The sequence below is a fragment of the Cyrtonyx montezumae genome, unplaced genomic scaffold (genome assembly GCF_038088225.1).
Source record: "Cyrtonyx montezumae isolate F1298 unplaced genomic scaffold, pur_monq_1.0 scaffold_10, whole genome shotgun sequence".
Taxonomy (NCBI): Eukaryota; Metazoa; Chordata; class Aves; order Galliformes; family Odontophoridae; genus Cyrtonyx; species Cyrtonyx montezumae.
Genome location: NW_027071826.1, coordinates 24209522 through 24236263, shown reverse-complemented (window position 1 = coordinate 24236263; position 26742 = coordinate 24209522). Strand labels below are relative to the sequence as shown.

Here is a 26742-nt window from a genome sequence, read left to right as displayed (position 1 = left end):
GTAAAGCAAAAGTAAAAAAACGCAACCTTTCCTTTTGGAGAACAACAGCTTTGAAAATAACTGGCAGCCTCAAAATCACTGAAAGTCATATTTTAGCTATTTAGCTAGTGAAGAAAGAGGTTTCAGTATTTTATACTGATGGGAATAATTTTGTATTAATATAAATCTGGACATATCTTGATAGCAAGCAATTTGCTGAATGAATTCTGAAGTATTTATTGGAAGATGTTTCCATTGTCTCATTTATATGGAATATAATCATATGAGGAAATCAGTCAGATGTGTTTTTTCATACTTCCAATTTATGCAGATGCCCTTGCACACCTACTGTCATACTGTTAATCTTTCTGATTATCCACAGACAGTATTCTGCCTGACTGGCCTAATTGCTGTTGAATTGGAACAATTTCTTGCTTTGTGCTAAATACTATATATTCCTGCCATTATATTGCCCTGTACTGCAGCTAATGCTTTGGCACATTCTTATTTATTTAGTACTGGGTATCTCCATTATGTGGTACACAATTTTTGTGGCAGTTCTGTGTACATTTCAGAAATTATATTTAGGAGACATATGTGAGAATGAGTTACAGAGAATTCTGAACGTTCCTCTTATTGTTAATGTGTAGTTCTACAGTAAAAATAACACTGAAGTGCTTTTAGAAACTACCCTAAATCAATTTAGAATGTAGATTCAGGTTGGTAGTTTCTATTATACTAACTGGAAAAGGAAAAGATATGACAGCACCATTCCTGCAGGCAAAATAACTTGCAGTATTTGCAGTAAGACTGTTCAGCTCAGAGGAGACTCAGGGGAATCTTATTAGTGTGTATAAATAACTAAATTGAGGATGAGAAAAGGATGGAACCAGGTTTATTTAAGTGGATAAGAGGCAATGGGCACAGACTGGAACAAAGCCTGATGTCTAAACATCAGGCAATACTGTACCATGTGGGTAACAGCAGTGGTACCAACTGCCTAGAAAAGCTATGCAATCTCCTTGGAGATCTTCAAATCTGCATTGAGCACCTTGCTCTGCTGTCCCTATCTGAGCAGGGGTTGGACAAGATGGACCTGAGGTTCCTGAAAACCTCAACAATTCTAGAACTCCACAGCATCAGTTTTGAAATGATTTAGTCTATTTTCTTTGATAAAACTAATTTTTCATTAATGCATTTTTTATATCACCTTTGTAATAAGATGGTAATAGCAAGTAAAAAAACATTTTTCAGTGACCTTTATCTTCTCCTACTGAAAGTAGTCCTAGAATGACTGTTCTGACATGTTTATCCTGTGATCAGTGGTCACTCATAATTCCGTTCTATCTGATTTTTGAGGGCTTTATTATAGGGTGTAAAGGTAATCATGTGAAAGACTGAGCATTTAAATAAAGATATGTTGGCTTTGCAGGCCTCAGTATTTATCATATGGATATCGTATGGAAAATCACCATATTTTCCCCAGTTACAGATTTGCAGCTTGTTTTATTGCAAGTTCAGTTTTCACAAGAGTCAGATGAATGTATTAATTTCTCCTGTAAACAGCAACTTGATATCTATTCATTCCTTCTTTTCATGAATATACCTTAACTCTGGTGGCTCTGTCTTTTGTCTGGAGTGTTCAGTCAGGCTCTGGTTACTCCTTTTGACAGATTTTTCTGTTGTGGATTAGAGTATGCACCAGGGATCCTACAATGAAGAGTGTTTTGCTGCCTTCCAGGTCCCAGTCAGGGGTACTGTCACCCTTGTATGCACATTTGTCCCTTCTACAGACAAGATCTCTCAGTGGAGCAGGGATTAAATACCTCTTTTCTGAGTTATTAGAATAACTGGATTAATTTTCCTGTTTGGGGAGGACTAAAGTTTGGTGAATTTTGGAGTCTAAAAAAGAGAGTGTAACATCAGAGCTAAACTTAACAAGAGTTAAAAATAACCTGTGTGTTTGTGTGGGAAATATTTGTATTTTCAGGCAGTAATGATAAGAGGTGACTAAACTGTAGGTTTCTGCAAATGGTTTGATGGGCTTGGTAGAGCAAACTACTTGTTGGAGATAGAGTTAGGAGTCCATTTGGATAATGGAGAGATGGCTGGAGTTAGGAGTCCATTTGGATAATGGAGAGATGGCTGGAAAACATTTGGAGAACTGAATTTGTATTGTTTGTATTGAAAGAGGACACAGTTTCTTCTGGGTAGAAAATGAGATGTGATTGCATTGGTATAGTAGTTAATGTAGAAGCTGGAAGGGAAGCAAAGTTTAATTGTATTTGGAAATTATTTTTACCATTAGGGTAAAGAGCTTGTACTGAAGACAAATGGAGTTTGGCCATGGTGCTAAAGGTACTAAAAATAGTGTGGAAAACAATAAGGCTGACAGGGCTTGGTAATGAAGAAAAACAGAACAGAAGCCAGTAATGTCTGTGAAAAAAGAAAAGATAATTGACAGGGAACAGGACTTGCTTCTTTTGGATTACCAGATAAAGGATTTTTCAAGTGTTGTGGTGCTCTTCTCAGCTTTCTTTCTTTCAATAAATTATGCAACGGTGTTTCAATATTGACCCCCTAAAGATAAATGGATTGCATATTTTTTATAATAGTAAAGTGGTTGTCAATATTTTTTTTTCATGTCTACATCTTACTATGCTGCTTCATAGTATTTATATTGAAATCCTGCTCTTTGCTGATGAGAAATTTGCAAAAACAAAAATCAACACAAAAATTACTGACACCAAATAAAATGGTATCAGATCCAGAAATACCTTGGCAACTCTGCAGTCTTCTCAGCAGTTTTGCTGCTTTGTGCAGCATAATTGTGGAAGTTGCAAGACATTTTGTACTGTCAGTGAAGAACTATTTTGTTGCTTTTGATCTGATGATACTCCCCCACTTTGAAGGCCCATCCCTCAGTTTTCAAGCTGGTTAAACTATTATTAAGCAGTAGTGCGTATGGAACTCAGACTTCCAGTCAAATACTTCTTACTACAAAACGATACTGAAATGCAGTGAACATCTGAGCTCCTAACAGCTTGAATTTAAACAGCTCTTCTGAGTGCATTCACTTTTCTTTGGCACTTGCTTTATAATTGAATGACTTTGTCACTGGGAATCTTTGCAAAACCAGCAACTACTATGCAAGCTGTGCAAATTCTGAATTTGTAACTGCATATCTAAAACTGACTGCAGGAGTAATATATTGTGAAGCACGTGCTTGCTCAAAACTGTTTTTTAATTCTCTGTGTCAAGGCCTCCACATTTCAGTAGCAATGATTTCAGGGTATGTCTTTACTAGTATGTAGAACTGATTGCAAGTGATGTTCTGCACTGTTTGGCTCGTATCTGATGCGAAACCTTTAGCTCCGAACACTTCATGATTTTTGCTGTGTACACAGCTAAACTCCACATCCCAGTCCTCTTGGTTTTGGTTTAAGATAACTTCAGAGAAACCCTGTTAACTAGTTGACATATTTATTTTATTATTATATTGATTTTATTTCACTCCTTAAAGTGCCATCATTATCAAACATATAATTGCTGAACTGACATTTGTGTTTTCTGTTGTTCCATTTAACATGGTTTTATACAGAGGGGCAAGAAAGAATGCTCATTGCATTCTGTTTTCATAGAACTGCACCTTTCCCAGTGCTTTAAGGTCTAGATGTTCTGTTACATAATACACTTAGGCTCCTGGTAGTAATGTTTTATATATTTTCTGTGAGAAAGTACAGGAACAAGTTCCAGAAAGATACCGTATACCAGAGTCCCCATGGTCAAGTCTAAATTTTAAATTATTTAAATAATACATTGTTGCTAACTTCCAACTAGATTAAATTTTAGTCTATCTACTGTTGCTAATGCATCACTGCCTTAAAATCTGTACATGCTGGAGATGAGTCAGAGCAGGAGAAATGTTCAAGGGTCTAGAGAGGATTAACTTGAGAGGAAAGATCAAGTCCACTTATGTAAGATTATTGCATAACTCCTCAGAATATGTTCATATCCTTTTCTTCTTGCGCGTCTTTATGTGTTTTGACAGCAACTGGTTTTCATTCCTTCATCCTTTCCACTGTCTTAGTATCAGAAGTGAAACATTAAAGCATACTGACTCTTAAATGATATTTGTTATCATTAAGCATCAGAGTGAATATGATTTGTGGGGAATGTGGACAGAAAACTGTCCCAGAGGTTTATTTCAGACTATCCATAGGCTTATGCAGGTTTTTGAAAGTCATCTTAAAAGCAACCGCAAAGACAAAAAAAAAAAAAATGTTCCTCGTTGCCTTAGATTTTGGAGTGTAGATGATAATCCTAACAAACAGCTGAACTACCCTTAGGTAACAAAACTTAAATCTTATCTAAATATTCCTTTATTGTTAGCAAAGTTATTTAAAACCCTGATTTCAAGTAGGTCAAATAAGTTTACCAGAATGAGAACTAGATTTTCTTCTACTTTCCATTGGATGGTCTTTGGAAACATCACAGAGCAGGCTGACCAAGATAGAGCCAATAAGCAAAAAGATTTTGGTAATATATTCAAGTTTAGAAAACTTGATATTATGCTGATGCCAACACCTGACTACAGAAGTCTTTCCTTACTGTCGTGTATGAGACCTAAGACATCTAGAGGCATTCAAAATTCAAAACTACCATGCTATAGCAGTAACTGAACTATAGGAGCTAGCATAAAACTAGCTCAGATAAGTCCAAACCACGTTCAACCCACGTATTGCTGTGCATATTTCTCACAACTCTGCTGAACTGCAGAAAACAAGATAAAATTGTAAATTTGTTAAAAACAGCAAAGCTTCTGGGATTAAAAACAAAGAATAAAAAGAGAACAAACTGAAGACCAAGGGCTGTTTGTTATTTTATTCTGTAAAGGTTTCCAAATTTTGGTGAGGAAAAAAAAAAAGAAACTCAGAATTAGGTTATTAGGTTTAAAGTGGGTATAAAGGACTGCCCACTAGAAACCACTGGAAAAAATATTTTAAAGGGAAAGTAAATGAATTAGGCAGCAAAAGAAAAGCAATTAGTGGAGGAAGTAATAGTGACATGATTTCTTTGTAGAAGAAAGGCAAACAAAAATCTAGTGTGTGAAGTGCATGAGAGGACATTAAATTGGGGAATTAGAGAAATAATAATGGAGGAAAGAAAGATGACAAATCTTAAGTTCTCCCTGCTGCTGTCATTCTTACAGAATAATGGCAATCACTGCTCTCCCCGTTTTAGCTTTTAAATACAGAAATTTTAACTGCAAAACAAGTTCATGGAATTTAAATATTTCTTGCAAGGTAGCAAATGTAACTTCTCACCAATTACCCTTACACAATAGGAAATGCTGAATTGTACTTTCTGACTTAGAGGGGAAATAATGGTCATTGCATCTCAATTCACGTCAAAGACTTAACAGGGGTCAATATATTCAGCAGTTACTCAGAAGCAAATATCATCTATTCTATTTTAGTAAAACAAACAAACAAACAAAAAAGAGTGGTTTGGTTTATTTTTCCTTCAAATAGGAAAACTTTAAGATATGGTAATATATCACCCTCTTGAGGCCAGTTCTTGTTACAGCACCTATTTAGTAGAAATGTAATTTGCTTCTCAAACAAACAACGTTTGTGTAATTTTATAGTCATATTTGTTAGAAAATGAGAGATTAAATAATTGTAAACAGTAAATTTTCCTTCTTATGAATATTTGACCTTATGAGGATATTTTTACTTTAGTGTAGGATCCAACTATTTTTTGCTTTGAAATTTATTCCAATGAATTTAATGTTGAAATGTCATTCTGGTGTTAAAAAGGTAATAGCATGAATATCTCTGTTATTAAACTTTAAAAAGCATAACCTGCACCTCCACTTCTACTATGGAAGTGTACTATTTCACATCATGGGTATTGTGAAAATTATTTCAAAAGCAAAATCTGCAAATAATAAATGTCTTACTGAAAATAACTACTATTTTTATTATCATTTAGAGAACTTTATTTACATTATGTATATAAGCAGTGTTTAATATGACTATTCGATTTTCAGACCAAGAATATTTCGCCTTTCTGCCTTTATCCATCACTTACTGTCCAACTTACTGAAAATATGTAAAATATAATTAATTTATCTTTTATTAGAAAAGTGCTGTGAATCTTTTAAATTGATTTTGTGCCATTTGCTGAAAGTACTCAGTTTGGTTAATGTCAGTATTCTAATGGTTTGTTCTTTGTTTGGGAAAATGTAAATTGTTTGTCAACTGCTCAGACAACATTCAAAACTCTTTAAAATTGAAATCTTGTAATAGGGCCCGCTCTGCATTTAGGCTACAGAAACAACCATAGTATATGTACACCACATACAATTTCAAAGGAATTAAATGCTGTGGGAGTGAGGTCAATTTCCAAGAACTATAGGATCAAACAGTAAGGAAATGCTAGGACTGGTGGGAGTAGGCAGTCGGGTGGTGCCGGTTGAGTCCTGTGGTGCTGCCTAGCGCATGTGCAAGGTCACAGCTGACCCTCAGCAGGAGGAACAGCTGCACATGGGTTTCCCACCCCCGGGCTCCATCTGACGCCTGGATACTCAGAGTATGCCAAGCAAGAAGTGATGGCCATCCATAACTGCCTATTTTTCTGAGCAGAACGAAGTTGTCTAATATATTACAGAAGCCATTATATGGAAAAATTGCAAATGAAGGTTAGTTCATCTTTTGGATGCAGTTCAGCTTGTAATCAGAAATATGTACATTAGCTGTAAAACAATCTGAAAATAAGATATGTTGCCAACACAACATTTAAAATAATTACATGAAGAGGAAATGCAGTACTTCCAAGTACCCTTACATCACCATGAGTTGCTTCAACACCAATAGTTACATTGACAGCATTTTTAGAAAAAGCATAGCACTAAAAATGTAAATGCTGACTACAGACTCACACTGATGATGGAGTTTGGATCAAGGTTGCTGCACTACAAACATTTCATATTGAAAAAAGAGGGATAGTTCTGATCAGAAAATTTAGGTTTGTCTGTAGAATAAATCTGTACTTATGAACAACAGATCCTGTACTAACTTCTATATTTTCTGTTGTAGAGTTTATAACAGTGGACAAAAGGAGAATTTGGGACCATAAAATGAATGTGAATATATCACAGCAGTATGCCCCTATACTTGTAACCAAGACATAGAAACTCATTTTGGTGCCTGGTATTTTTACCAGTTCCCCTTTAGCCAGCCTTCTCTGCCCTCTCCTGCACTGTGCCCAGGATCCCTCCAGAACCCAGACCCTGCTTTCAGCTGCAACTGCTGAATTGAATTCGCCCTTTTGGGGAGTAGATAACATGATCCATCTTGTCTCAGGCCTATTTGCTGCTTTTTTCCCTCCCTTTGTACATCTCTAGCTACAAATATCTGGAGACTGGTGGTCATAACTTGCTTCCTGGTTTATCAGCTGAGTGAGTCCAAGAGTATGTGACCTAAAAAGATGCACGTCTCTTGGCTGCTCTTTAGATAGGACAAGTCTTTAACTTAGGATCACAGGAGGTTATAATATAAAAAACCCAAGTTTGAGATATTTGATGCTCTGACATGTGTGAGAAACTTCAACTTATCTTCTACTGGAACACATTTTGGGCACGTATCTTTTTAATATTTATTTATTTATTTATTTATTTATTTATTTATTTATTTAATGTAGTAAATAAATTATTCAGAAGCAGTTATTTTAAGAATAGTGAAAGCTACTGGGAGACGTGACCAATAACAGGCATTACTATTTGTGAATGAATGTATGTTCGGAAACAGTATGTAGCACCGACCAGACCATTCAAGGACCAGATTCCGATGATCATTCAGAAGTTTGTGTATTGCTCAGGCCTCACTCATGGCATCACTGTTGCTGATTGCACTGCGTTTGATTTTTATTTGTGTGTGTGTGTGTGTGTCAATTTCATTTACATTAGCTTGTTCATTTTTTTTTGTTTAGCCATTCTTTCCTTGTCCTATTTCCTTTTCAGGGATCTTAGTATCCTTTAACTCTTGTATTTGTAATTTCTGCTGCTCATATTACTCACTTCATAGTTTTAAACTGTTTTCCCATTCTACCTCAACATTTGATGGATGAGGTGAGTGAAAGAACCACACGAGTGCAGACTTGCATTGCAGAGGCTTTTTGAGAGGGCAGAACTGGTAAGTGGAGAGCATTTATTCCTTAACCAGTTATTCTGGTTTTGCAAAATCCAGTGGTTCTAGCACTTAAGCAGTTAATACCGTTAATTAGTTAATATGGGAGTAATACCGGCGGCCGGTATTACTTCCAGTAGGGCGTGAGGCTCCGGCCCGCGCGGCGCCCTCAGGCAGTGCGCCCGACCGCCAGCAGGGGGCAGGCGCGGCGGCGGAGCTCTGCCCGGCGGGGCTGCAGCCGCTGCCCGAGCCCGTGAGCCGGGATGCAGCGAAACCTCGTCCTGTCTGAGCGAAATACTGCCTTGAAAATAGCCCAGATCCCAGATGCCATGCGTGATAACTTAGGAGGTGGATAGGCAAAGAATGTCCTGTCATCCGTGTGTGACATTTTTCCATGCAAAGAAGGATGTGGTAATTATTTATTTGATTCCCAGGAGTGCTTTGAATCCCACACTGCTTTTGAGATACAGCACTGGTTTGTACTTTTGCAGTGTGAACTCTCGCCTCACCTGAAGCCTGAAATCTTACTGGTGTTAATGGCTGTTAATGTTGTGTCTCTGTTAGAAAGCCTGGTCACATCAGTGAGAGATCAGCAGCCATTTTGTATGCCTGGCATTGCTGTCTTCTGAGCAGATGGCATCTCTGGAGGTTTACAACCAATCCATGTTGCTGTTAAGTTCGCACCAGATGATTCTTTAATTGATGAATCTATCAGAGAGTTTTCCCATTCCCCTCTCCTCTCTGCACTGGTCCTCTTTACTCTTGAACACTTGCAAAGGCATGAGAACCTTTCCTATGCCACTGAATGGCATACAAGTGCATACGTGTCTTGGCCTCAAGACTGCTTGGGTCTTTGCTCTCCAGCAGTGACCTTCCAGCCCACAGATTTTGCCTCTAGGCTGTAGGTGTTCACTGGCCATTGAAAGCCTGTGCAAGTGGTATCAGTGGTGCTGGAAGCTTGCCCGCTGTCTATGAATACACCACTCTGGAACAGAGCTTTGGAAGAGTTTGGCTTACTTTCCTGTAACTATCTTTAATTCTGCTCCAGAGCCTATCTGCTGATTCTGTCAAGGTCTCTTTTTAGATCTTGTAAGTTTCAAATAGTTTTGGAGGGCTTGTGGTGGTTCTTTTAAATAGAAAGTAGATCTTCACCTTGAGCAAAGGCAAGACAAGGCATGGAGTAAGCAAAGAATCACGTTTATGGCACCATGGAAAGTTTTAAGTAATGTAGAGAGATACATTCATGAATAGTTCTTGAGACACAGATTAGTGTAACCTGCTCTTTGACTTTATTTCAGCTCCTACACAGCAATCCCCTGGGGGCAGTGACATTACTGTTGTAGAATCAGTTTCCTTGTCTTCTCATGTGGTTATTTTTAATGGACTGAAAAGTAAAACTGCACTGCATGTTCCTCTGTATCCTGCCTTTTAAGCCCTTTTTATTTGTGATTCTCCTACCAAGAAGACTTTGGGAATACAAGAGCTTCTTAAAAGCCTTTATTGCCATTCCTGCTCTAGTCAGACTACAGTATGAAAAAATAACTTAGGAATACTAGTAATGTCTGCAGGTTAATAGCAGACTAAAAATTCTGCAAGAAATGAGGTCAAGAGTATTTTTTATTGACTTTTAAGGGCAAAATTAGAACTGAGTTAATTTGCAGTGTATTCATAGGCTTCTAAGAACTGTGCTGTGTCACACACTGTTTCAGGAAGTACTCCTGGCTCTCCAGTAACCTCTCCCTGAAAAGCTGAACTATGTCTGGCAGACTGTGCTTGATATAACTCTGTATTTTTACATATCAATCCTTGTTTTGCAGCATCAGAATATACAATGTGAACTCTAAATAAGAAAATGTCATAAACCAGTGAACATCCTGTGCCACTGTTTTTCATTCTGTAGCTGTATCAGTTGTGAGCAAAGATGGATGCCCATCTGAGAAAATACATTCAGTATTCAATTCTAATCCTGTATGTGGTTGTTGGATACAAAACCAAGAGGTGGCAGTTGTGAAAGATGTGTAGCATCATATTTAGCCTTAAAGATGCCTAACTAAGCAGTGTATAGTAGAAGACTAAGATATGTCTCTACAGGAATGTCCAGTATGAAAAGTCTTTTATCTTTATCTTTCTCTGTTTTGAATGAACAATTAAATTCCATATTCTCATAGGCTGAGGTTATTGAGTAAGTGCAGTACTTCTTAGCTGAAAGCTGCTGGTTTCTAGACTGTTTGTGAATGAATGTGTCCCAAACTGTATGTTAAGTATTAGCATCCTCCTGATGTGTGTGGTCAGTTCCGTGTTTGAGGAAAGTCATTATCTGCCACAGAATCTTGACAGTGTAACATAAAGAATATTTTCCATTGTGGCATTTTAGTTCCTTGGGAATCCCTAACATCTGTACTGCTAATGGTTTTATTGTTGCCTCTGAGTCTAACTCCAATTAAATTGTCCATGGCAGTTTGTTGCAGCCTCATCCTCTTGAGTATCTGGATTTCTTTGAGTTACCTTTGCCTATGAAGAAAGTGTACTTTTATCCTTTTGAAAATAAAGTCCATGAGCAGGAATGAGTTCCTCCTGAGACTAATATGCAAGTCCTTTTGTGGTCAGACAAAGGGCTTCTTAATGTATTCCGTGATAGAAGAGCCCTTAGAGCCAGCCCATCCTTGTACACAGATTCCTCTTGTGAGCTCAGTCTTTTTTTTAAATTGGGAACAAACTTTACAACACTGTCTGCTTGCAACAAAATTGGACATTCATTTTTAAGCAATAGCCTCATAACCAATTCTTCTAAGAAGAGAATTCCCTTTATGCAATAAAAGGGAAGGTGGAGAGAAAAAAGGTCTGGGTTAGTGATTTAACAAGCAATGCTGTTTGGTGCTTCTGTACTTAGGTTTGTGGAACACAGTAGACACTGTGCAGTCACACTTAACTACCATAATAGATGAGTGTAGTATGTTTGCACTTAATAGTTTGCTGCTTCTGTTTTATTCTGATTTTAATCTTAGTTCAACTCATTAGAAAGGTTTTGTGCTTTCAAAAATGCAATGACCAGAAGTATGCCTTTGTACAATAAGCCAGTGCGTGTGTTAAATGAAAATGTTAGCCTAATAAACAGAGCATTGTTATCCCTCCACAGCATAAAATTACAAGCCAAATGTATTGGATTAATGTTCCCACCTGTGCCATACATAGGCACAATACATCTGGGAAATTTTATCCATAAAAAGCAAAAGCAAAATTTGACATAGGAGGAAGGCATACATAAAGCTTTCCACAGTGGTGTTGACTGGATGCAGCTGCATCCTCTGTATTTTGTATCATAATTTTGTCAGTGTTCATTTAGTGCTTGCTTTACTGTATATATCTAGATTCCTCATCTAAAGGAATCTTGTATCAAAAATATACCGAAAACATTCAGTGTTATCGTATTCTTGCTCTTCTTTATTTTTGTTTTTGATTACAATAACCATACTATCTCTTAGAACAGAGCTCAAAATTACAGATCTGCAGCTTATTCTGTTTTCATTCTAAATGTGGTCTAATAAAAGCTGGATTTGTAAAATGATAGTTGCAGCTGAGATGGAAACTTCCTCCCTTCTGATTCCATTCAATTAATGAAGGCTGAACTTCAAAGTCTAAATGAGATCATTTGAAGTGCTAAAATTATTGAACACCAGAACTATTTACTTTCCAAAAAAAAAAAAAAAAAAAAGGAGAGAGAGAAATTGTAATGTAAAAAGTAATGTTTCACCTCTGAAAAGAAGCTAGGAAACTTTAAAAGTTGTAGTGCAAGAAGCAGTGTTCTCTGAGTTGAGAGACGTTTTGTGCAAAATTTTAAGTGACTCACTTGATAGTCCTTCTTACGTGTTATTTATTTTTTGTTTTCTTTTTTCTTTTTTTTTTTTTCCACAACTGTGACAGTATAAGCTTTTCTGGGAGGTCTCAATTGTGTTCTGGTCAGAAAATTGCAATCCAATGAGAATATATCTGAGCAGCACCCGAGTTAAGAATACGTAGGAAAATTATCAGTGACTGGAGCATTTCTACAGTTTCATAAGCACTCATGTTAGTACTAGTTCTTCAGTTGTTAGCAGAGGTCAGACTTCAGCAGAGATGGGCTGAGTTCATTGGGACTATAAAGTAGGAAGCTGGAGAGACACAGGGAGTGAGGAACTCATGGGCTGTGTGCCAAGAGGAGCAGCAATGGGGTGCAGGTAGTGAACAGCAAGGTGTGCTGAACACTTGTAATCAGGGAGGAACGTGCAAACAGGATCCAGGAAAACAGGAAAAGAAATGGTGAGTCACAAACTACTTGGGATGCCAAAGAGGACCAATTCCTGTGATCATTTTAAGTATTTTATTTTTCTGGCACATGTTTGGGATGAATGGAATGCGCACAGTCCCATTAAGTGTAATGAATTGCATATGAGAATTGTTCATCTGACCACCCCTGTAGGCCTTGCTGCAGTGCTCCAGGGTGTCTTGTGCTGGCAGCACATCACCACAGCTGCTCTTCTGCATGCCACATCATGAAGCCTAACCCCGTTGTATTTGCTGTATGGAGCCTTGCAGCCCCATGCAACAGCTGGGGGATGTCTGTATTTGTAGCCCCTTCTCTTTAATAGAGACAGGGTTGAAGGCACACTTTCAGGTGCATCTTTATTTGGCCCAATATACATGCATGCCTTTGGCCTCTGACCTGATTCATCCCTGCCCTTTGGTGTGACTCAACAAGTTAATTCTCATGTTTTATGATTCAAAATTTGAGAGTTCTGGTCATTAATGGGGACATTTCAGGGTCATTACTTAAATCCCACCAATTTTTTTGAACTTCTTTGGTTAATTAATTCTTTGATTTTATAGAAGTAATTAATAAAGTATATTTTCATTCTGTGAGGCCACCTGAACCAAAGCAAACACACTGAGTTATGGCTACTTTTTTCGCAGTACTTACAGTTGTCTTTCTTCTTCATTCTTATCCATCCAAAGCAAATAGAATCAGACTACAAAAAATAACTTTGTACATGTGAAATTTCAAATTAAGCCTTTTTTTTTTTTTTTTTTTCTGTAGCTTTGTTCATGGGTGATTAGAGTTTGTTTCCTGTCCCTAGGAAAATCTGTAGAGCTGTCATAAAACAAAATGAAAAGCTGAATGATTTAATGGTGAATGTTTAAAAAAATTCTGCATGGGGAATGGGAAGAGCTTTATCATTATTTGCAAACTTTACTCCAGAAGTTGCTACAAATCATCCAGTTTACAACATTTGTTTCTGTGCTAAACAGCACAGAAGAAGACCATTATGCTGTGTCATGCAGGGACTTGAGTTTTTTAAATAACCTCTAGTTTGCTAGCACAGTACAAGACTATTGCATTTGCAAAACTGAACCAGCTGGTCAAAAGGCAAGGACTGGATTATACTGGTGCTCCATTTTTCTGTCCTGTTCCATGCTTTTCTCCCTGAGGAATTCTTGTGCAGTAATTTTTAACTTCATTGTGGCTGACTATGGGTTTTTGACTTCTAAAAACTTTCTTAATTTTTCCTTACCAAAGTATGGGTTGGGTAAATTTTACAGTGTTTTCATTATAAGCATAACAGTGTTCAGATGAGACCCTTAACAAATAAAAATCAGTGAAGCTACACTGAAGTTTGTAGTGATTGAAACTCTTCTGTACCTTAAGATTGATGAAGATAAAAATATTTAGAAAAGCAAAACAATCTAAAACAGAAAAAGCAGAAAGAGTAAGAAAATACTTCAATTACAATCTGTCATCCTATGAATTTCTCTCACTGAGTGCTCCTGGATATGGATTCAGGATTGCATATTAAGTCTTATCCTTTGTTTTAATGTAATTTATGCTGTAGCCTTTTTTAAATTTATGTTGTATGCTCTGTCAGAGTATTGGAAAACAGTTTTCTCCTTATTCCTTTTTAGAGCTTAATTTGTCTAAATCTCTTGTTGGAAGAAGTTGTGTTCTGGGAAAGATCCTAAATGATAAGAAAAGCAAATATTGACATGTAATTTGTGTCACAGGGTGCGCGTAGATATTTGATCAGGGACTCAAAGTGGTCAGTCTTTGGAGGGGCAGTGGCCCTTCAGTAGGGTTTCAGTTATGTTCTGAGGTTCTCTTATGTTCATGAGCTGTGAGGAGAGCGTTTTATATTTCAGGGCTTCTTGGGGACCATTGGCACCACTGGCACTCCTGTGGGTACTAGGAGCTTGGGCTATCTGGGAAGGCACAGTCAGCAAATGCGGAAGCATGTGTGTTGGTCATGGGTTGTGATCAGTGGTCAGGACTGGTCTGACCCTCAGAGCCTGCAGCTAACTGCCCCTGGGCAAGCAGGCAGAGGGGAGAAGGGAACACTCTGCAGGAGAAAGCTGCGGTCCAGCTCATGACTCCAGAGCTGCTGCAGCCGCTTTTATGTGTGTAGGCTTCAATTTTCATTCCTGTGCTGACTTTCAGGAGGAGTTCAGCCGTGAGGCCATGGGTCAGGTTAAAAAGGTGGCTCTTGGCGCTGGCATCCAGCTATGAAAATAGAGGAGATGCAATTGCAGGCAACAAAAACAACAGCAAACAACATCGGAGCGTTGTTTCAGCAAGCCGTGACAAATGAAACAGGACCTGCACTGTTCAAATTTGATCTCACGCATAAGCCGAGGGAAAAGCACTTGCGCATTTTGTACACCGGGCCGACGGCGCTCCGTGCCGCTCTCACGCCCGGGTCCCCCGCTCTGCGCCGGTCGAGGCCGCGGTGCCGCCAGGTGGCGCTGTGGGCCCAGGCACGGCGCGCTGGCGGGCGGGCGGAGCTCCCTCCTCTGGTGGCTCCGCGCTTCTCCACCCTTCTTCCTTTCCCTTCTCTGTTTTCAGACCCTTCTGCTGTGTTCCTTTGAACGTTTTCAATAATGTTTCATTACCGTCATTTGGAAAATGGGAGTATTGCTATAGGCGCTGTCTGTTGGGGGAGACTTCCCTGAGACGGGGAGGAAGAGGTGCTGGTGCTCCAAAGCTGCCCTCCTGCTGCCCAGCCTGAGCCCAGCCTCCGTATCGTCTCATGGTGCCCAGTGAAAGAATGCATAAGGGCATGGTTTCATACGAGGCTCTGCCTGTGCCGAGTCCATATCCTGTGTTTATAGTAGTCCAGGCTGCTGGTGCATGAGCATTTCTGAATACAAGTGGTAAGTTAACAGACTGACACATGCACATGTTTTCTGCAAGGGTGGAAGTAACTCCATTGCTGATAGCTGAACTTTGTTCTTGTGCAGGCTTGCAATGTTTCTGAGCACTCTTTTGAAGGCATACAGACATTGTGTACTGTGGGTAGAAGTTATGCATGTCATTTTGTAAAGTACAAGGTACACATACAAGAGAGAGCCTTCATTTTTTTTCTGTTTACCATATCACCTTGTCGCTCAAGGACAGCACATTGCTAAGATGCAGGCAGAGATTTATTGGAGGGCCTAGAAGGACTTTACTCCTCCTGCTCTTCTCCCTGTCAGCTCCCATCTCCCACTGCTATGCCAGTGTGGCATCTCTTATTCTCTGCTAAGAGCTGGAAAAAAGCAAGCAAAACTGTGTAAAAGTCAGGAAAACATCTTGCCTCACATTCAGACCCCCACTCTGTCTCATTGCTTGGAGTAATGTGGTCATGTTGTGACCTATAGTGTGAGAGGAGATGCAGCTACCTTTGTTGCAGTCCCCAGAGTAGGCATGCACACAGAATGTCCTGATAAACAGCCTACAATGAAACCTGCAGAATAGCAGTTTTCCTCTTTATAGTGCTTTGGGATATGGTGGGTTCCATGAACAGAGGTGACAATAGACTAACAATCATTCTGGGAACTCATAGTGGCTCACCAAAAATATGATAATTAAGACAAGGCCTTCAGAGTGTCCAGTATGTGCTTTGCTGCCATGACTACGCTATTCACTGGAGTGTCCTGCCAGAGAACAGGCACTTGAGCGTTATTGCAGGAGGACATTACTTCTTGCAGCACTGGGCCAGAGTGACTATACTACCATGCACCCCGTCCACTGTTTGGTCTCCAGAAATGCTCAGCAAACAATTAATGTCATTTTTTTTCTGCATGAAAAAAATGCACTGGCACATTTTTGCTTCATATGCACTTCCGTGTCAGATGGCAGTTTGTTAGATTGCTCCTCTGCTGCCGTCTGTAACCAGCAACAAAATGTAATTGTATATTGATGATAAAGTTTTACCTCTACTGCTACACCACCAACATCCACCCCTGATGTCATGGCCCAACAAAATAAAATAGGTGACATTACTTTCAGAGCAGCCATTGTAACATAGCTGTGCCCTGAAGTCCTGTTTCTATGTCAGTTTGCATTCCAATTTCATGTCCAACCTTGGAGAATGGGATTCCTGAGAGACTTAGGAGTCTTTGAAAGTTTTGTCCTCAGCTTGTTTTTAGTTACCTGACTGGATTAGTAATAACTATAAATTATTCCATAAATAAAATGATATGAGTGAGTTACTGAGTGCGTATAGCAAGCTGTTATCCTACTGGAGTTTATAATTCACAGTGAACTGTGGAATTGTCAATAGTTTACAATATAACCACTTTCAGACCTAACTTAATCTTGTCTTAGGATGCTTGTAATAGATGGTCATTTCTCTTCACAATTAATCTCCAGGCTGCCATCATGGTCAGTTTATTTTACTCTCTTGCTTTGCAGTGAATAAGACTTCAGTAAAATTATCTGTACTCAGTATGTGCCTATAGTATCATCCAATCATGTAAATTCAGGGGCACTATTTTTAATCAGACAATATAATTGGTACTAATTTTGTGATAAATGGTGCTCCTGAGGAAGTAGGAGCTCCTTCTCAGCATCACCATCTGTGTGGCTCATATGCAATCAGTGATATTTATATTAAATGATATATATTCTGCCTCACCTACTGTTTGATTTCTTCTTTTTGAGTCTCATCCAAGGGATCAAAACAGGAATCACAAGACATTCATTCTGACAAGTAGTTTCTTCCCTCAGTCTGCCAAGGTATATCTTGTTAATGCAGCTTTATTCAGCAGTTTTTCATCCAGAAGTACTCACGCTACACCCAGTCTCCCCAGTGCAAGATTTTCAGCAAAACTGCCATTCTAATCTCAGTGCAGCTTTACATATACCCCCTTCATGTATTCTGAAACCATGCAGTTTATTTCCATTTCTTCACAGTCGTATAGATCTTGTTCTGTCCTAAAATGTCTCCTTAGATTGTCCCCTCAAAAATGTTTTTCTCCTCATTTATTAGAAGCCTACTTGCTAATTATTTTTCCTTGTATGCTTGCAAAAGGGAAATGTTTGCTGTACGATACTCTCACAGTACCATAATAATAATAAAAAAGCTTATGTTTTTCAGATTGTCATTTTACTAACAAATTTGCTTCTTTTGTTCTTTCTTTTTTCTTATCTGGTTAGGGGTTTGTAAGCAAGCTGGATGAATTCATTCACTGGTTAAATGAAGCCATGGAAACAACAGAGAATTGGACTCCTCCTAAAGCAGAGACAGACAGCCTTAAACTGTACCTGGAGACACACTTGGTAGGACAAGATTATGCTATGATTGTTATCAGTAATTGAAGCATTCTGTGATGCTTTTTATTTGATTACTATTTTTTAATTACTAGCATCTATCTATATTTTAATGTAAGATTTGCAGCATTGCAATTTTTTAAAATGAATATACCAACAAATTACTCCTATATTTGAAATAAGTCCTGATTACTTTTTAAAAATTAAATTAAATTAAATGCAATTCAGAAATTATTCCAAAATTGAAAGAAAATTGTGATAGCCAAAGAAAAAAGAATACTGTTATTTCTGCTGATTATTCTAGGATTTTCTTAATGTTGTGAAATTAAGAAAGCTTCCTTAATAGTAAGGAACTCATTCTCTTTCACACAGTTTAACATAGCACAGAGTCATTTAAATAAAATGTTTGAAATAATTATTTCAATCACTTTACTTGATATGCATTTCTGTCAAGTAATTAATACAACTGTCACTAACCTTGTTCTTGTGCAAAGAGCTAAAACATTGGGTGGAAGTAGGAAACACTTGGATGAATAATCTTCTGAATATATTACAGGCTGGAATTATAGATTGAGAAATATTTGAAAAACCTCATGAGGCTTTCACTGAGTTCTGCCAGGAGCTGCTTCTGGCTATGACAAGGTGGAAAAAAAGGCATGAATTAAATGAAATATTCATTCCTCAAAACCAAAATTTTATGCTTTAGGTAAAAAGTAGAAGTCAATGTATGCTTTTCAAAGGATAGGTATCTCAATAAGGAAACCACTGTTGCAAAAAAGAAGGCCAAATTAAGAAATCCCCTTTCCCTCTGTCCAAATCTTAGGCATTTGCCAGTGTAAACTGGAAGAAAAACCTATTCATGAGCATTATCCTTAACTGATGAGTTAGATGCTATAGCTGGATAAACAGTCTATTAGGAGAACTCAAATCAAAACATCAACACCCAAAGCTCAGATTCATTTCCATTCTCTGATAATCTGATGATGAAAAATTACTTGACAGTCCCAGGAAGTCATTTGATGCATTACAGGAAGAAAGGTCATTTTAATCCCTTCTGTAATACTAGAATGACCATTATTAAATTAATCACTTAACTACATACAAAATTTGAAATTAATGGAAAACTGTTTTCAGAATTTCAGCTATAGAGCAAACTCTTATGTGTCCTTTGTTCTTAAATATTATTGTATAATGCCTACGAGCAGCAACTAGATATAATGCATATTGTGGTACTCTATAAAATGTAGTATGAAGACTTTGGAATTTTGCCTTATACAACAGGATTTTTTTTTTTTTTCAGAGTTTGGATTTTTGTCTTGTACTACACACATTTGCTCCCATGTGCTAATGTGGATTCCCATTATATTTTCAGGTGCTCTGAAGATACAGAGCATATAGTGAGATCAGGTCCCTCAGAAAAGGCATTGATGATTTCAATTTGTTTTCCCCTTACAACATGAAACTTTTGGAGACACAGATTTTAATGAGTAGAATTGTAGTTTTCATTTCTGATTGAATAAAAAGAAACATACCTATGCTATCCTAGGAACAGGATGATCACCAGACTGAGTCTCAGTCATAGTCAGATTCTTTTTCCTCTTCTTCCATGTGGAAGAGCACAGTAGCTCTTTTGCAGTTAATTACTTTTAGCTTTGCCTTTTGGTTTTCAGGGAGGTAAGGCCAAAGCCATCTAACAGATTGGAATGTGGAATGGTAGCCAAGAGTTTATTCATTGCTAGGGGCAGTCAGAATAAATGAGTGTCTGGGCACCTGTAATGCTCTACTTTCCCCTGTAAGTTCTTAGGCTCCCAGTTGTACACTGTATTAAATCTGCTGATAACTATTTTAATTTGGGGATAAAAAAAAAATCTTTTTTGTTGTATCATGGGAATGTACCTGAAATATTCTACGTTTGAGTATGACTGTTTAATCAAAGGTGGATATTTGGAGCATTCTGTTCTTTGTTTCTGTGAAGTGAAATGTCTAAAGAACACTTTCAGTCTGATGGTATTATAATTATTTTCATGGCATATAGTGTCAGTGAAAACCCATTGTACAATTTGAAAAATAGTAATTATGCATTTTCCTTTTGAATTTCAGGGAACATATGCTATCATATTCATTTTTACACAGCAGAATTGAATTATTAAAATACAGAACATTTTTATAATGGGAAGATAGAGTTATTTGTATTAATTAGATTGTCAGCTTTTCAGTGGCAGTTGTCTGACAGAAATCCTAATCTGTGTTTAAACAGAAGTGTATGAACTTCAAATCACATTAAGCTCAATGTTAAAATATCCCGTGATTGATCATTGTAAGACAATGCTGATCAAGGTCTTTGGGAAGGTACTTACACTACTCATTTTATTCTTTTGTCAATCAGGTTGTACAGGTAGTCACAATAACATTAGATCTGTTGAAGTAAAAGGAGCTTAACACTTTAAATGTAGGTTTCAGGCTCATGAACTCATAGTACAGACACTAGTAGCAAACTAAACTGAAAAGGAAAGAAAATGTTTTGTCTCTTTTCTGTTAACTGCATCTGCACTATCAAACCTCATAACTTTTATTCCTCACTAATGCAAATTTTCTGGTCGTAGAAGGAGTGAAAAATCAGTAGATTAGTATTTTTATTTTTATTAGTAGAGACAAGGCCTTAGCCCTTGGCACAAATTATCAATTTCACCACCTGTGATATTGTTTTGTTGGAAGTATGTTTGTTGCAATAACAGAATTAGTGCCATAAAGAGAGAATATTTTGCATTCATGAATTAAGTCTCTGCTGTCAAATTCTAAGAAAAATAAATGCGGGAAGAGGAAAGCAGAAAAATGTACTCTTTCCTTTTCTTATTACTTGCTGAGAATAATCTTACAGAGGAAATGAGGACAAGTTTATGAATACCCCACAAGTTTTCTAATGTGTCAAATTCTTAATTGTCATGTTAGGGTACCAATGCACATGATCAATTTATTCCTCACTTTTGTCTTGCTTTTTTACATCTTTGACACTTTGAGAAATGGTATGATGCAGACACTTCCAGGCATCATCATCATCAAGAACAAAACAACCTCAAAGCTTGCCACACTTGTTAGAATCTTTGCCTAATGTAGTGCTCAGGCAGTGAAATCTCTTGAAGATGGTGGCCATGTGAGTTTCTGTTACAAGTGTCCTTTAATGAAATCTCCAGCTTAAATTGCTACACTTCCCCAAACTATTGTTCTAGGTAATACTTGTATCTGACTTGGCAAGATTGTCTATCCCAGATGTTAAACAGTGCTTCCAAGCATGTACAGAGTATCTATGCATTGGCCAACATCCAACAGGAGCTGCGTGCAGGAGTCTCAGGGACTGTCTGAAGGTCCCACAGTGAGAGCTTCCGAAGCAATGAGCAGCCCTTCTGTGAAGGGTGGAGAAAGACTCAATCAGTTTAAATGTTTAAAGATTTAAATGAAAGGCACTGTAAAATAGATATGTTCAACTGAGACCTGGGATTTTTAGATCTAAATTCCTAAGTTTCCTGTTTGTTTTTAGTCATATTCAGCTTTCTTGTTTTGCCGTTCACAGATTCCAAAGTGTGCAACATTAGTCTGCTTTTATGTGTATTTTGTACAAAGCTTTTTCTGTATCGTTTGATACTTAGAACTAGATAATATATGACTTACTTTAAGAAATACCACAACTGGTGTTTATTTACTCAAACTTGTCAGTTGTTCTTGCATTATTAATAGATGCTGGCAAGCATTTTTGTTTGTTTGTTTGTTTTTCAAATATATTTCAGTGAAGTTAAAATTAGTTAGAACTTTGGAACCAGTAGTCAGGCATTTTTATCCTAAAACTCTTCAGAACTTCTGTAAATTAAAGTTCTGAAGCCCTGAGTATAGGCAACATTTTATCATATATAAATGGTTATAAGTATAAAATGATAGATTTTTGGTTCTTGAAAATAATCTAAAGAATGATTCCCAAGATAAAGTGCTTACCTTCAAATTGTTTGTTGCCTCTTGCTGTTTTGAGTAGGACTGTGGCTATAGCTTCCCTACATTTAAATTTACAGTTTGTAACAGGGCAGATGTTTCACTTTACTCTCATTGCAGCAGTATATATATGCTGCCCTTAAAAAAGATGGCAACTAGTGTACTCCTGTTCCTGTAAGGCAGCACAAAGTAATTCGCCACTCATTGAAGAACGGGAGAGGATGATCTCCTTAAAAATAATTCATTGTTTGCACCAGGATTTATTGTTTTATTCCTTTAGGCAGAAGTATATATTCCATATAATTGAAAATTAAAAATATCATAGACTCATGGAATGGTTTGAGTTGGAAGGGACCTTTAAGATTCATTTAAACATCAGAGAGTATCATTAGTGTTTCAAAAGAAATTATAAGTTGATTAAATCCAGCATTTACTTTTCTTCTAGACAGGAAGTTTGTCATCTCTTTCTTAAAAAAACAAGTTCTTCTTAAAGTATGGGTTTTTTGAGTCTGTTGTTATCTAAAGGGAAATAGAATGGAAGTTTTCCTGGATCCAATAGAAATATTTATGGCTACATCATGTCTCATCACTTTCTTAACTGTAAACAGCAAACATTTTCATACAGAAAATAGGTTGCATTTTTGCCTATAAGAAATTGTGTTGGTAACATAAAGAAGCTTCTGTGGTTTTTCATGATCACTGATCATCTTGCTGCAAGAAGTCTGCTATATCAGAAAAAAATAAAATAAAACCATTCTTATCTCCATGGAAAATGTTATTTCCTGAAAACAACCATCAGTTTAGGGAAGTATTAAATACCTGTTCTTGTTGAAAGTGATGTTAAATACACATGCCTTGGGCTAATCTACTGGCTCTCTTTGTGGTAGCAATAGTAACAGTGGTTTTATTGAAGATATTAAAGCCTCTGAAATGACTAAGTTATGTAGTATGTTATTCCTGTACAGACGTTTCTGATGTCTCTAGCTGCCAATTTAGATTTTTTTTTCTCAGAATATACAATAGTGTCTGCAGAATGATTGTGATAAAAAGTTGAAGCACCCTGACTGGACAAATCTCATGCTTCTCTAAGGACTTAGCTTTAAATCTGTTTGGCCTATTGTTAGTTTCATTTTCTGAATGTTATGCTGTTCCCATGAAAGGTCTTCAGTGCATGCTTTGGCTTCTGAATGTAATTTTATATAGGAAACAGTCTGCAGAACGTATCAATCAGAAGTAAACACTAAAATGATCAGTTTTAAAATAACACATTAAAACAAAAGGACTTAAATGGAAGTCAGAAATGAATCTTAAACAAAGGGAATGCATCTATCTTTTCAGTTGTATTAGTTACCTTAGAATATCTAGAAACACAATAACCTTTGGGCAAGCTTTTCTGTTTCCTAAGTGAGAACATCAGAACTAAATGTTGCTGTCATTGAATGCACTCAGCTCTGTGTTACAGTCCAGAGCCATAGTACATACAGTTGCTGATAGTGGGAAAAATATAGTTTTCTGAACAGTTTGGATTGTTCTTCTGAACTAGAGCATCTTGTGAGTTTTTGGAGACTAAATAAGAAAAAAACAAAAAACTCTAGGAAAATTCAGGTACATATCCTGCTATTGACAGTGCTGCTGTGCTGACCAATACAAAAATATTGCATTTGATCTAAAGCTGTTTCCTGTAAGATAATGCAATAAAGAACTGGCACATATCTTTTCTGTATATGGAGAAGTGAGTGACACTTTTTCTCCCAGCATCTCAGGAACAGAAGAACTGTTGTGAAGGAGATGTATTATTATCAAGCGTGTTTCATGAAGGAAGGAAATGCCCATTTTCTGTGCTCCTATATTCTTGCTACCTGCTATTGCCATAATTTGTTCCCACTCAGGAGAAAACTAATAGCATTTTTGGGCTGCTTTGTGCAAACCAGTAGCAAAGCAATAATTTCTCAGTCATTTTCCTGGAGACTGAATGGCTTGAATATTGTTAAGAGTACTGCTTTCATTTTTTCTTTTTTTCTAAACCTGTTGTCCAAATTTGTGGATACTTAACCCTGTGTGGATTCTTTGTACAGCTGTGAAGAAAAAAGGATATTGCACCCCCTTATTTTATGGATGGGTTCAAGCATCCCCAGCACTCCTCTTTGTTGCCAACCCAAATTTCCACAGCTGTCCATGAGAGGGCCATAGGATGCCATAATGACAATGGACACTGTTAGCTGGGCCCATCTGTATCTCTTTAGTTGTGTTACAGTTTACACATACAGAGCACAGAATATGTCTTCTTTAACAAGAGTGGGGTAGTTAGTTAAAATGTTAGTGTTCTTTATGCATCTATCTGAATTACATATCTGTGGAGTGGAGAACATACAGCATTTCATTGAAGTTCTGACTTAAAAGCTTCATAGCAATTGTAGAATAGTCTTGGAATGACAACTTGATAATGGTTTTTACGTTAATTTATCAATGTAACAACTTCTGAAACACCTTTAGAAAAAAAAAACCCACAACACATCAATTTGAAACTAATGTTTATTTTATTAATAGACTGCATAATGATTATGTTGGAACTCAGTTGCAATTTATGTCTATTTAAATGTATGCTGTTGCTTGTAGTTTTAGTATGTTGGTATCATCAATGTAGATGTAGTCTGAACACTATTTGAACATGGAATGAAATCCATTTTAAGAAAAATATCTGAGATTGAAAATCATTAAAATATAGGACCAGTACCTTTAAGTACTACTAAGTACACTGTATGCAACAATTAAATTGTATTTGTTTTCAGTTACTTCCCAAGAGTTATGGTCTACTCCTGTATGTTCACAGCTATGTTTCTCAAAGGCAAAAATATCATTCACACATTAAGCACTGGAAGTAATACAATTGTCATCTGTGTTTTGGTGTTTGTGTTTCCATCTCTTGTTGCCTATTGATAATAAATAATCTAAGACTTGTTTTGGGGAGTCTCAAGTTAATATTTTATTAAACATGTGTATTATGTAGACAGGCAATAACAAAAATTTATGTAGTATTCCTCAGAAAAGAGGTTAGAGTTGGCAGCAGAAAAATTTGCAGGAGCTTATAGGCTCAATGATTTCTAAACTAAATCTGCAAAAAAGGCTTGTAGAGTTGAAGTGATTATCTTTTTTTTTTTTTTTTTTGGACATCTAAAAATATGCATTCATAACTTGGGTAAATTAAGTGATGATAAATTCAAGGAGGAGTGAGAAACAAAATTTGTTGTTTCTTACAGTACACAGAAAAATCAGATGGGTCTTGAATATCTCCAGAAAAGGAGACTCCACCACCTCTTTGGGCAGCCTGTGCCAGTACTCTATCACCTTCAAAGTGAAGAAGTTTTTTCTTATGCTGACATGGAACTTCCTATGTTCCAGTTTGTGCCTATTGCCCCTTGTCCTGTTGCTGGCCCCATACTCTTTACACCTTCCCTTTAGAAATTTATTTAAGGGTAGCAAAACTGTTTGCATTTAAGAGATAAAAAAAATGGAGCAAAACATTGATTTTCTAATACTGTAATGACAGAGGCTATGAACAGAGAAAAGAGGTGAGGTGGTTTCACAAAAGTGTAAGTCATTGCTGGACTACTGGGAATAGAGTCTGCCCCTTTGTAGGTAGCATTGGGCCAGTCAGAAACTCTGTGGCATGTGAAAGACTTAAGCCATTGCACAGTCAGCCTGCTGTATTGCAGTCCTCACTCCTGCACTTTTTGCAGTCAAGATTTAAAGGTCTCCAGGGATCAGAGCTTTCAGTGTTTCCCTTAGGGGAGACTATTATGAATAGACATGGTTTTCAAGGAAAATTTCCCTTGTATTTATCTTAAGTTTTCTCTGTCTTTTTAATTCCATTAGTCCTGTCTCCTATATCCTCTTGTAATGTACTGTGCTAGCAAGTCTTCTTTCTGCTTGACGTTCAGATCAGAGTAATAGACTGATTGAATAGCAAAAGTTGGAAGGAACCCACAAGCATTACTGAGTTCAGCTCCTGGCTCCATGCAATTTATGTTCATAGAAATAATCACTTACCTGGTCTTCTTTGTTTCTCATAGTCTTCTGCCATTTATAGCTTTTATCAAATTTTTCTTGCTCTTCACTAAACTTCTACCAGTTTCTCCTTTTACAAATGTGTTTGAACAAAAAGTATAGTCAGGACAAGTGAAAGTTGGAGAATATGTATCACTGATTGAAAGCTAAAGTCATGAGATAGGTTTCTATTATTATCCTATGCTGAACATTTTGACATACTAGCAGTAAACGTTTTTTCTGTTGCCCTGAAGTTACTTTGTATCTCCTCAAACTGAATATGTATTGGATAGAGACAGTTTACTTCCCAGTTCACAGCACAAATGTTATCAGAAGTCTGATAGTGCTAATGAAGTATCTTAAATGTCTGTACCGCAACGATGTTGTGCCAGAACTGCTTTCAGCAATAGACAGTGGCAAATATCTGCAAAAATGTTACAGAGATGACATATGTGATTATAGTTCCCCAATACTATCAACATATCAACATACTATCGATTCATGTTGTATGACCATTGCCATAATGCCTATTATAATTAAAATTGCTAGATTATCACTCAAAATATTACTTAAATGTACAAATCCTTATTTTAGAACTATTGCGTTTTTTTCTCTCTCTCTCAAAAACAAACAAACAAATAAAAAGTAGGTAATTATTTTGACATTTTAAATTAAGCTAATATTTCAAATTTCAAAATACTAGGTCACAGATGGTTTAAATTGTCTGTATTGTTGCTCTAAGAAATAACTGGCTTGGTGATATTTTTCTCAAAAGTATTTAATCCGTCAAAAATACTCCTCAAGAAAAAGAGATCTCAGTTGTATCCCAGGTGATTACTCATCTTAATATTATGATTGACTTGCAAGTTGAAATATTTCTTAGGTTCCCTACCTTGATCTGGTGATAGGTATAAATAGCTGTGTCATTTAAAGTATTCTATGTTTTTAGGTTCACATGATATTGAGTTGCTTTCATGTTTCTCAAAGGCAGAA

The 26742-nt window shown here is 37.0% G+C and overlaps 1 protein-coding gene across 1 annotated transcript in view; it reads left to right on the top strand.

The window, feature by feature from the left end:
• Nucleotides 1–26742, top strand: part of AKAP6 (A-kinase anchoring protein 6) — a 212747-nt gene that overhangs the window by 39836 nt on the left and 146169 nt on the right. The window contains exon 4 of the mRNA XM_065753759.1: nucleotides 17614–17736. Coding sequence (XP_065609831.1) covers nucleotides 17614–17736 — 123 coding nt within the window. The remainder of the gene's footprint in view (nucleotides 1–17613; nucleotides 17737–26742) is intronic.